A 12,935-nucleotide genomic window follows, 5' to 3' on the forward strand; every position below is an offset into this window, starting at 1 on the left:
CTCGCAAATAGGTCTTATCTAGACGCTGTGATCTTGTTTGTCCAATTGTAAGCTAACCAATTACTAACTACCACGTTGGGGTTATGAGAGAAAGTTTATAAGATAGGTTGTGAGCAATTTTTATTGCTAGTTAAAACTAGAGAACCTCTTTTAGGCTTTTACTGGATTTTCTTTTTCTTCTAATACAAAATTATGCAATAAATGGGTGGTTAAGTTTGGGGAGAACGACATGTCCCACCCAATGTTTGGCAAAATGACACTTTCCCACCTTTCGTAAGGTTCTATGAGTGTTTTTTGTTAATATTTAACTGAAAATACGAAAATACCTTAAATAATTTATTTCTTAATTAGTTTATTATAAATTAAAATTTAATTAAGTCAAAATCTTTGCTTGATTATTTATTAGTTTAAGTGTAAATATATCTTTTTTCCTTTATTTATTTAATTAATTAGGAATATTGTTTTTCTATATTAATTAGTAAAAATAAAAAAACATTATATTATGAAAAAAAATTATAAATTTATTAGATTATTGAATAATAGTGATGAGATATTGTTGATATTATAAATAAATAAATAAATATTAAGGTTATTTAACTTTAAACAATTCCATAGCATTATTCATAACTTGTTAGGTGGGACTAATTAATTTTTTTTTTGAATTTTTGATATTTGACTTTTTGGCTAATTAAAAAATTATAAAGTAAAAAATTTAAGAATATTTTTGTCTTTTTAATAAAATATTAACGGAAAACATAACAGAACCTAACGAAGAGTGGGAAAGTGTAATTTTGAAACTTGAAGGGTGGGAAATTGTCGTTTCACCAAACCTTGGGTGGGAAAATGTGATTCGCCCTTAAGTTTGACAGAGTACTAGAGATTCTGATGAATTTATGATGAAGATAATATTCCAATCACCATCAGAGATGCTAGAAATATCATTCAACAATCAAAATTACTTGATAGATAATATTTTTTTTTATCAAGTAATGTTGAATGATATTTCTGTTGAAAATATAATTTTCAACCAAACTGACTCGACTTTCTACCACGTAGCACACTCATCAAAATTAGCTTGCTAATAGGATTAATAAACTAAGTCTTGTCTCTTATTAATTTAGGAATGTGTGTAACGTTCCTGTAAAATGCATACCAATACATTTCACACTTACAGGAAAATTACTCAGAAATTATGAACTTGAACCAATTCAAATAAGTTGACAGAATAGGCAAGGTGTCTGAAGCTGTGTCTGCTGCATTAACGATTACTCATAGCCAAAGCTTTGAAAATTTGGAATTTGTGTCGTCAAAAGGCTAGGCGTTTGTACGTATGTGGTTTTAGAAGTAATAAAAAAGGAAACGTTTTATATTAGTCAGAGAGGAAAGTCCATGAAACGTATTTGAAGGTCCAGAATTTTCCAAGTATTGACACAGAGGTAGTCAAGAATCAAGATATAGTCTATTAATTCCTGTCGGCTCCTGTCAAAATCAATAAACACACGGTTAAATTCTTAATGTTCAATCTTCTTCCTTGTACTTTCTCGTTCAAAATCAACCCTAAAAAAAGGCATCAAATGGGAAATGTTTTTAACTGAAAACACGAATGTTTGAAACCTTCTCTGTGTATGTATATATATATATATATATATATATCCAATCCACACAACAACATAAACAAAAACAAAAAAGAAACTTGTCAGAAAAGATTTCACAAAAACTTACTTCTTCAAGAAAAAAAACAAACACACCCGCCGACCAACCATGCAATTTCGTCCTTCTCCCGCCATGAACAACTTGAACCGCTTCTTGTTCCGCCAAAACCCTCAAACCCGCTTAGCTAATCGTGTCATTAAACCCTGCGACGTGTTCATCAATCACAGAGGGATTGACACGAAGCGAACAGTCGCCACTTTGCTTTACGATCATTTGTCGCGGGTTAATCTACATCCGTTCTTGGACAACAAGAACATGAAGCCGGGCGACAAGTTATTTGACAAGATTAATAGTGCCATCAAGGGCTGCAAAGTTGGCGTTACTGTGTTTTCACCTCATTATTGCGAATCGTATTTTTGTCTTCACGAATTGGCTCTGATCATGGAGTCAAAGAAGAAGGTTATCCCGATATTTTGTGACATCAAACCTTCGGAACTTCGCGTTCCGGACAATGGGAAATGCCCGGCGAATGAAGTTCAGAGATTTAACTGGGCTCTTGAAGAGGCGAAGTACACCGTCGGGCTCACGTTCGATTCCTTGAAAGGGTATGATTTTCTTCCTTTTAATAGAGTTTGTTAATTATTTCTCACACAATATTTACTGCTAAAGTTAAATAGTAATTGCTTATTATTTCAGAAACTAATTAATTTACTAGGGTTTTACTTAACCTATGCTTAATTAATGGTTTATAGGAACTGGTCAGAAGTTGTGACGAATGCATCAGATATAGTGATCAACAGTTTAATGGAGATTGAGTCTGAAGAACGGAGGTTGGTCAAGCGCAGGAACAATACCCCAATGACCATCTAATGAAGAAGAGCTGCATTTAAAAATAATAATAATAATAAATTTAATGTTCAATAATAATAATATTTAACACCATTTCTTTATTCCTTTGTTAATTTCAATTGTAATACTTTAATTTTTTCGGTGGAGTTGAGTTGTATTTTAACCCGGATGGTTAATTTGGTGTACATTCTAATAATAAATGTGCCTTAATGTCCCACGATTCCATAAGTATGTATCATGTGTAATTTGAGGTTCAATTTCATCATTAATCTTGTTGAATAGTTCTGTCCAATTTCTTATTAATTGTTATGCTTAAATATAATTTAATTGATTTGTCATGAGTTGTATTTAAGTCGAAAGATTGTTAACTAAAAGACAAAAATATGCTTTTGAAAAGTTTTTTTTTTTTTTTTTCAAATGATGGGGGTGCCTTTATCTCAATTAATTCTCCGAGACCCTAAAACTATTGATCGGATAAGAATTCCAATAGTTATCTTTATTAGCAATCGAGGAGAGACTCGAATTCAGTATTTCTTGAATAATACACCTAAAAATCTCTATTGAACTACTCTACCACTTAAAAGTAATTAAATCATTTTTAGTTCATAGTATAAAAATGATATACAAAAGTTTTCATAAACCTATTTGTTTGAGAATTCACTGAGTTACCTTGCAAGAACTCATTCGAATTTTCTAATTAACTTTGAGTCAATCATTCGGGTGGGTGGGGCTAATATTTGGATAAGGAACGATGCCGAGCCAAACAATACAACTAGAGAGAGCTATGGCATTCACGTTGGTGAAAGAAATCGGATAAGAATGCATTAAATAAAACGAAAAATGGAGGTAGTTTGTTGTTATGTGAAGACGGACACAAGCTAAATAATTGGTATCGATTATTCGAGAATCGATCAATGAACACAGAAAATAATAACTGGTTTATAAGCTTTGGCGAAGAATAAACAAGATTGAAATTTATAGCTTAATTAGAATCATATCGCCCAGTTATGCCACTAATGATCAATTCGATGTCGATAGAATGAAGAAGAAATGGAAATTCGTATACTTTACCAGGATAGAATGAAGAAGAAATGGAAATTTGTGAAGAAAAGTACTGACAAATATATTGATTGAATCAACAGAAATATTTCTCTAAAACAATGAAATGCTTATTTTTTTATTATCATTCATGAAATTCAGTCAACATACCTTGTTGTTAGTACAATCCAGCAGCTACAGGAAGATAAATAGAGAAAGAAAAAGAAGGCATGGCTCTGAAAAATCTGATAATGGCATTGCGCAAAACTTGCAGCATTTCTATAGCATATCTCATCAGGGATGGCCTCAAATATACTCCCCATAATCCCACCACAGCCATCACTATTTCCCCTCCCAAGCTCATTTCCTCTTCCTCTTTCATGCATCTCAAATATTCCTTCATTTAATTATTCAGTCCTTAACTCTCATCGATCACTTGTCTTTGCACCTCTTTCAGTTCACTGGAGAATTACATTTTGATGAGATCGAGTTTGGTGAATTGTTCAGTATATATGAGTTAGATGTCAGCTGCCTTTATGTAATTGTCCACTTTAAAACCTAGAGTTAATTAACCACCATTCTCTTCAACTACCAGTCTTCAACCTCTGGGTCTGCATCATTTAGAATTTTCTTCATTTATCAAGCAAGCATGGCTCACGTTTTCAAGTATTAAAATAGGGAACGCACTTACACATACTTAAAGTTTGCTATAAAGACAAAGTGATACCCAAAAGGTTTAGAAATGACAAACACTCACTTTTCGTCATGTTCTATTAGGAATTTCCATCTGTTAAATGACAAAAATGTTGAAAAGACTGGAATACTCACCAATCTCCATTCCCAACGCGCGCCAGCAAGGGTCAGTGCCATTGTTTATCACCGAACTTCGCAAAAAAATGTTAAATTCGATCAAAAAATCGATCGATGATGTAAGAGGACTGTGCAAACGGGCTTGGGATGAGAATTGAATTACTATATTATCTTTTAGCAGACATAAATTCCTAACAGAATATGACAGAAAATATTTGTTTGTCATTTTCAAACCTTTTGGGTATCAATCTGTCTTTATGCCAAACTTTGGGTAGGTGAAAGTCGTTCAGCCTATTAAAATATCAATATTCTAGGACCACATGTGGTTTTGTCACATGCAGATCACTATTAAATTAATTGCTTAATTATCTTCTCAAATACGTATACGCATGATTAACTAAAAATATTTAAATAGGACAGTTTCATCGAATTATCATTAATTGCAAATTCATTTCCTATTTCCAGGTTACATCAGATCAGTGAGAAGTAACAAAGTATAAGTGATTTAAATTTCTTTCGTCCTTGAAGTTAGAATATTCAATGCTAATTTGTTTAATTAGGTGGAAGGTTATATTTGTAGACAAATTTGGGAATTGACCACTACATTTAATTCTAATTTATTCTAAATGAATTCTAGTAAGCTTGAAGAGCATTTTTTTACTCAATTTGTCACCGAATATTCAACCTTCCTTGATTCTACCGTTTTATAAACAACTACTCTTGCAAGTACTATTTTTACTATGAGCCTTTACATCAAATGCAATGTTTTAATAATTAACCTGGGGTGAAACCCGACAAAGTTATTGGGTCTTGGGTGGATCGATCTAATGGGTTTGACGGGTCGATCAAACCGGATGTTCAAAAGTTTAAAATTCAACAAATACACCCCTAAAAATTACGTTAAGTCTCTATATGTCTGAAATGTAGCAAACACACCCCAAATACAAATCAGCAGTCGACTGGTTGGTGGTGGCAACACACGAAATGCAATCTCAATCATCCCTTGAGCTCATTTCCCATAAAATCTATCCAAAATCTAGTGGAAATTGGTTCAATTTCTGCCAAATGTCGTCATCGTCGACGTTGAGAACCCTCTCCATCACTCTGAAAATACTCCTCTTAGCCTCTTGGCCAAAACCCATCTCAACCCACCTTTGTTCGCCTCGCCAATCACCGGCAAATTCAGGCTGTTGCCGTTGTCCTTTTTTTCGATTTTCGATCGATTTACTCATCAGAAATCACCTTTGTCACCACCATTGTACTCACTGGCCCTTCCTCTTTAAAAAACCCAACATTCCGATCTTCAATTGTTCGCTGATCATTGTCTTAATGTCTAGGGTTTTTGGTGAATAGAGAAATTAGTAACCTAGTTTAGTGAATGCCCTAAGTCCCGATTGAACCGACCGGGCCAGGCCAAGTTTTAAAACACTCATCATATGTATAAATTTCTTAATAATAGAAAAAGAATAATTTGCTAGAAAAGATACTTTGAACGTTTCATAAGGTATGGTTAAAACTTAAAACGATAATTGAAAAAATTTATAAGACAACTTCAACTTAAAAAAAACCGAGAACTTGTTGGAGACGATAACCTTTCAATTTTTTGGTCTATTCAAGGCTGTTCGGCAAATTGGAAAATGAAGAAAAAATTTCCATGATTGTTACGCATCTATTTTGATAATGGATAAATGTTAATTAAATTGTACTTTAGGAGTTTTTTTAGGGATTTATTTGTTAATTAAGATTGGGTTTATCTCAATAATTTAAATAAATTATATTAAAATATAGATGAGATTTATTTAAGTTGAATAAATTAGCCACTTATTTCGGATTTTTTAGTTGGGTTTGAACATGTAGTTTGGTTTGTTTAAATTGTGAACTGTGTTTTGTTTTTTAGTAGGGAACTATGGTTGTAAGCTTATATATATTTTCTAGATTTCTATTGCAAGGAATATAATAATTATTTGCATAAAATGTTTTATTTGAATTTTGGAGGTTTCTAACTCCCTCAATTGAGCAATAATTGTTTTTTTCTCTATTTAATATCAAAATAGATTTTAAGAAAGAAAACTTCTTCAAGCACGTCTGTGTATAAAGTGAAAATGGGTATGTAACAATTACTGACTCTCATACCAAGTTCAATAAATAGTGAAAGAACAAATACAAAATCTGGAAACTTTCCAACTTCATTAATCCATTTGATTTTCAGAAACACAGCTTTTATATAGTTTATTAATACAGCTTAATTAACACTTAAAGTTAGTAACTAACTGCTAACTAACAGGCTAACCACTTGCTGACTTGTCACGCTACTGAAAGTTGACTTAGCCACTCAAGTCAACTTGGAGGACTTAATGAAACATAACCTACAATGGAAAGCCCTTTTCGAGCTCAATGAAGCGAATCACTGGTTAATTTCGTAATACAAAAAGATGTTCTTTACCCACACTTGACTGTGATCGGGACTATATATTCACTGTTCTTCTTCACTTACCAAATAAAGAATAGTTTCACTGAATATGAGAAACTGGTTCATACAGAAGCTATGATTGCTTAACTTGGTTAAACTAAGTGCAATAACAGCATTGTGGGAAGCCTATATGGGGATTTTCATGGGAGAATGAAAAACTTGACGATGTGGGACAAATTCAGCTTCAATATATAAGAGAAGAGATGTTGATAAACTGTAGTATGTTGTTTATGGATGAACCCACATCAAGTCTAGTCTCAACTGCTAAACAAATTGTTTTTAGACCTGGTGTGGGCTCATCAAAAACAGTAGGCTAAGGTTTATCAACATCTCTTGCCCTATTACATCCACAAACATAAAGAATATGAAGTTAGTGTAAGAGGAACTACTGAGTGGGTTTTAGCAGTAAACACAGAATTTAAACTACCAATTGATATCATGACTTCAGAATAAACATTTATAGGTCTGGTTTGGTCTAGGAAATGTGTGTGTGGGTTAGTGTGCAGATACAAAATGAATGTAGTGTTAGTTGGTTAGTGTGCGTGGGTTAACATGTCATATTCTTTCATAAAATAACAAAGTCTACAACTACAACAAATGGCACATACCACTTCATTTTTCAGCCATATCATACGGCAACATAATAATCAATATATTTGTACTCTTCTATTTTGTGATCTGGTGACAAAGAACTTCTTTTTGGATGAACTTATATCATTGGGAGTGGTAATATTGGTGAGGAAATTCTTATACCATCTAGCAGAAAGCTTTGGAGTCCGATCAAGAGTCTGGCGATCGACATAGTAGAGTCCAAACATCGTGCCAAAACCATCTATCCATTCTAGGTTGTCCATCAAGCTCCAAACAAAATATCCTCGAACATCAGCTCCAGTCCTGTCAATTAAATCAGAATAAAAATTTATAAATAGACTAATTCTAAAAGTAAAATGACACCAAACTGGGCACTTTGATTTGGATTAGGTGATTTGATTCAATTGAGGTGGCTTTGTGTTTGAGATGATCAAATTACAACCCATATTGCAATGAATGAACAATAATTAATTTCATGAATCTGGTCAATACAGTGTGGCCAATTCCAGAACTTATAAAATAAGCATTGATCAATATCGCGTTTTTTCAATGCCCTGAATTTTTGTTTTTTCAAGGTATATGTAAAGAGCATACACATTTAGGAGAATAATTTGATCAGATACCCACTTTATTGCTCTAGCCAAAGCAGCAAGGTAGCTTTTATGGTACTCAATTCTCTTGACATCCTGAAGCAAATCTTCAACTTGTTTACTCTGTTCCCTTGGTGGTGCATACCCTACACCAGAGATGGAAAAGTAAGAAAACAGAATGAGAAATCGGGAATAAGGTTTTAATTTTTGTCTTTTTATTTCCTCGTCTTTTTTGTGATGCATATAGGTTAAAAGAAAAGCATATAGGCACATGCATACTTGTAGCACATACCGTTTTCTGTCACATAGATGGGCATGTTTTTATATCTTTCCTTAACATAGTTAATGAGTTTCTCCATGCCTTCTGGAACAACAAAGAATTCTGGATTTCCACTCTGCCAGAAACCAAATGTAACCTTGTTAGATGATAATAAAAGAAAATGTTATAAATATTACGAAATTCTTTTGCTAAAAAACTTGCGGCCTGAATGGGAAGTATGTAGCCAAAAAATTCATATTACTAATAATAAAATCATGTTAGCTCACTGGTTCTCCGATTGGAATTCCATCTCGTTCTCCGGTGGTGTACACAAAGCCTTTGATTGCATGATTGCTGCCTGAACTGCAAGCAGAATGGATGCAGTCCTTGGCATATAGAGTTGAGTAATGGTTGATGCCAATGAAATCTGTACTACCTTTGATCAACTTAGTTTCTTCACGGGAGAAACTAGGCAATTCAGTTCCAAGATATTGACGCATTTCTGGTGGATAATCTCCATATACTAAGGGATCAAACATCCTGCAAGACAGAAACCCAAACTTCCTTTGTAAACATATCCTTCAACATTTTGTACACAGGAGTATTTGATGAGATTTGAAAAAAGATAGAAAATACTTTCAGTTTCTATAAAACTGAAGATAAGTTACAAAACGGCTCAATTGAGCAAAGTGCTTCGTCAAAAAATAAGCATTGTCAAGCACAGTCTTCGGTAATTTGATTCACACAAGCACTTGCGACTTACCAGCCTAGGACGAAAGCCAGAACCCTACTCACAGCTTTTCGATCTGATTCTTCATCTCTCAGGGGTTCGAACATGTGTGAACTCGCAATTATTCCTATGGAACCACCTTGTGTTTGCTGCATTAACATCACAATTTTATAAAGATAATTATAACTATAAGCTCAACCCAATTTTCTCCCAGAAGCATTTGATGTCCCTGCTTCATGCCATATAAGCACTTAACAATTTAGTATTCAAGCTCGTTCTATTACCTGAAACTGCTCACGGTATAGCTTAACAGCCTTGGCATGTGACAATAACATGTTGTGCATAACAATGAGGGGCTCTACATCAGAGTTGCCAGCAGAACAATTTCCAAATGGTGCTGAACAGTGACCTGGAGGGTACCATCCCCTAACATATCCCATTTCACTTAACAGGTTCGGCTCGTTGATGGTTGCCCAGTACTTAACTCGATCACCGAAATTCTCAAAGCATATTTTGGAAAAATGTACGAAATCTTCCCTGCAAGAACACTTAAAATCACATACTGTACCAACAAAACTGATTCATCAGAACTTAATGAACAAGAAAGGGATTAACGGATCATAGAGCAACCAGGTATTGCAATCTTAAAAGCAAAAGTATTGAAGAAACCCCTTTACAGAATGATAGAACTTAGTTACTAGGCATATATTTCAGAACCTATTTAAAATAGAGTCGAGCATTCTTTTTCGGGGAAACAGAAAAGCTTATAGAGTGTGAACAGAAGTTTACTGAATTAGAGGGCTGAGCCAAGACCCATATCTATCTTCTAGTTCTTGTGGTAAGTCAAAATGGAATATGGTCACAAACGGCTCAATTCCTGCATTAACCAGTTCATATTCGTCATCTTCGAGAAAATTGTACCAAAAAAAAAAAAAAAAAAAAACCACTAGTGCTTTAAGTCAGATTCATTGAGAAGGATATTACCTCTGAGCAAGAGATGGTCTATAATGTTATTATAAAACATGATTCCACTTGGATTAACTTCACCAAATCTGCCTTCTGTTACAGCTCAAGAACATTATCATCAAGTAGTTGAATATTAATCTCACTACAGTAACATTCAATTAATTGCTACTAAGAACATACTTGGTAAAATTCTAACCCATGAAATTGAGAATCGGTATGCATTTACTCCAAGTGAATGCATAATCTCAATATCTTCCTGTGAAAATAAATAAGGAATTCATATATGTTGAACAGAAGTTGCAGGTAAGTAAAAAATGAGTAAATTTAACGAATCATTTACCAAGAATCGGTGGTAATGGTCATCAGCAACATCTCCATTATCATTATTTTCTATGTTTCCTGTAAAAATCAATTAATCAAAATTTGAACATGATTCAGATAATAACTTGGTTTATTTGTATCAAGATTTAAATTTACCTTGAAGGTGAGAGAAAACATCCCAGTTGCTGAGGCCCTTGCCATCTTGAAGATACCCTCCTTCAACCTGCAACAAAGAGAGATAACATAACAAAAGGAAGTAATAAAAATTAAAAGTAGAAGCAAAGGAAGAAAGAGAGAAGAAGAGTTGCCTGATAAGATGAAGTGGAAGTGCCAAAGAGGAACCCATCTGGGAACTGAGACCTTTTGACATCTTCATCATTTTGATTGGAAATTTCACGAAAAGAAAGAGAAGAAGAGAGGTGGAGCAGAAGGAGGAGTCCGAGGAGAAGCAAGAAATACAAGTGAAGTCCAGTGAGCACCATTTTTTTCCGACAAAAAACACTCCAACCAAGTTGGGTATTTCTGTTTCATGGGACCATTCTTATGTTCAGAAAAAAATTTGTCGGCTTACTAAAAACTTATTGAATGTATGGTACAGTTACATATTCAACATTCTCGCGCTATCGACCCTTATTCTATCTAATCTTCAAACGATTCACCGGCTTGTCAAAAATATACAGGCGAGGGAAATTCTGTTGTCTCTTGTAAATGAAATATGAAAGAAATAATCACTGAAAAATCAGAATATCATTCTTGTTTGGCTGAAAGATTGAAAATGAATGTGGGTAATTTTCTAATATCTGGCGTGTTGGGATGTGTTTTTATATTTAACATGTGTTGAATTTTCTTTCAACATGATTCCGGTTCAACACCACTGGCGCTGGATAAAATATAAAATATATTTTTATCTTACAATATATCCATTTTTCTTCGTTATTATATCAATTTATGATTATTTATTTAGCAATTATTTGATTTGTTTAATATGAATAGAATTTTTTTTATATTACAATGTTTAGATGATATCAAATGCGCGTCCATCGGTCCATGTGTTGTTTAGACTACATGAAATTTGGATGGTAGAGAAAGTAGATATGTAATATTTTATTATGTAAATGTGATTTTACATCAAAGTCCAATTGATTTTACAGGAATCAAATTGTTCAAAGATTTCAAGCCTGTCTATTTTGGCTTGATGTGGGTAACGTGTTAATACTGGAATAAAAATAAATATTATCATATGACTTAATCAAGCTAAAGCTACAAACGAATGGGCTTGTCATTAAGCAATTGTCTTATACATAAGATTCCAAGTTTATAAAACATATGTATTATTTTTATAATAAAAAATTAAAATTAATTAATTATATAAGTTCTTATCATATGTATATGTTATTTTTTACATATACTTAAAGATGGATTCCTTTATTATATTATTTGCTTAGAATAAACAACTTTTTCCCCACCCAAATAATGGTTTGATGACACTTTTCCATCCATAGACTTTTAAAATACTACTTTATTACTTAAATTTATATTTCGACAACGAATAGAGAGTAAACTCAATCTAGGCTGTTCTGACTTTTGAAGAGAGGAGACCGATAGGTCATTTGGTGGTTGAGATTGACAGGAATTTGACTTGGAAGGGGCGGCTATGTAAACCCTAATCGCTCGATTGCCTGCAATTGGTGGGGTTGGAGAGAATAGGGTTAGAGGGGTTTTGGTAAGTGATGATTAGGGAAGAGAATGGTGGTGGTGTAGGGTCGCAACAATGCCGAAATCGAAAACCAAATATAAATTTGGGTAATAAAATGATCTAACTGAACCAATCCATTTATCATGGATCACTTGGACTGCGAGATAAAACCCAGAACTTTGCTGCGTTGATAAAACAAAGCCAATTAAATTGGGCCTTCAGCATGCATTTGGTTTGTAAAATATTATAGTGGAATTATATTATAATTTTATTTGTTTTAAAAAAAATTTGAAACGTGTCTAAGTACAAGTGATATTTTTGGTATAAAAAATATTTAAAAAGACATAAATTTGAGTTCCTTAAGCAGCTAAAATGACGCTAAAAAAAGAAAAAAAATGATAAGAATGGGATTGCTTAATAGATAGATAGAGACATTCAGTCTGTTCTAAACCCACAATGCTACAAGAAGCGCCACTGTATAGGCAGGGTTGGGCATTTGTATTAGACTTTGCTTAGTTTTCACCAAACACATCTAGTTCTTCTGTTTGATTGCTTTATGAAACTTATTGTCATGTTTGATATGAAGCTTATCAATATCTAGTATAGAAGGTGAAAGTTACAGGATTGATTAGGAGCATGTGCATGAATATAATTAGCGACTACATTCGTCTATTGTGAATTCAACCTGAATTTAAAGAGACATAAAAATAAAAAGAGAAAGCGATTACTATTGGTTTGTGGCCACGATAGCTAGGTCCAATTAATATTACCAGAATTTCAAGTGATTACTATATATATTATGTATAAGCAATGTACATCCCATATCAAGAACATTTAATTTTTTTTTTTTTTTTTGGATAATCAGGGTGTTTGGGTCAGCTTTTGCGCATCTCAGGATTCATTGAACACTCTACAAGCTCAATGTTACAGATAAGCCACAAATGTAGTAAATAGTCTCAAGG

General features: G+C 33.3%; 2 protein-coding genes across 2 annotated transcripts; one reads left to right on the forward strand and one right to left on the reverse strand.

Moving 5' to 3' along the window:
- Positions 1–1,761: 1,761 nt before the first annotated feature.
- Positions 1,762–2,523, forward strand: LOC116122275 (TIR domain-containing protein-like). Its single transcript, XM_031408149.1, has 2 exons — positions 1,762–2,258; positions 2,406–2,523. Exons 1-2 carry the CDS (start codon positions 1,762–1,764, stop codon positions 2,521–2,523), a joined length of 615 nt encoding a protein of 204 aa, XP_031264009.1.
- Positions 2,524–7,226: 4,703 nt separating this feature from the next.
- Positions 7,227–11,052, reverse strand: LOC116122332 (beta-glucosidase 18-like). The gene is made up of 12 exons (XM_031408194.1): positions 10,586–11,052; positions 10,434–10,500; positions 10,297–10,355; positions 10,137–10,212; positions 9,975–10,049; positions 9,780–9,867; positions 9,275–9,527; positions 9,024–9,139; positions 8,548–8,800; positions 8,294–8,396; positions 8,039–8,147; positions 7,227–7,714 (listed from the first exon to the last, which is right to left on the reverse strand). Exons 1-12 carry the CDS (start codon positions 10,757–10,759, stop codon positions 7,468–7,470), a joined length of 1,620 nt encoding a protein of 539 aa, XP_031264054.1. The 5' UTR covers positions 10,760–11,052; the 3' UTR covers positions 7,227–7,467.
- Between the last annotated feature and the right edge of the window lie 1,883 nt (positions 11,053–12,935).

The sequence above is a fragment of the Pistacia vera genome, unplaced genomic scaffold (assembly GCF_008641045.1).
Source record: "Pistacia vera cultivar Batoury unplaced genomic scaffold, PisVer_v2 Contig133, whole genome shotgun sequence".
Classification (NCBI taxonomy): Eukaryota; Viridiplantae; Streptophyta; class Magnoliopsida; order Sapindales; family Anacardiaceae; genus Pistacia; species Pistacia vera.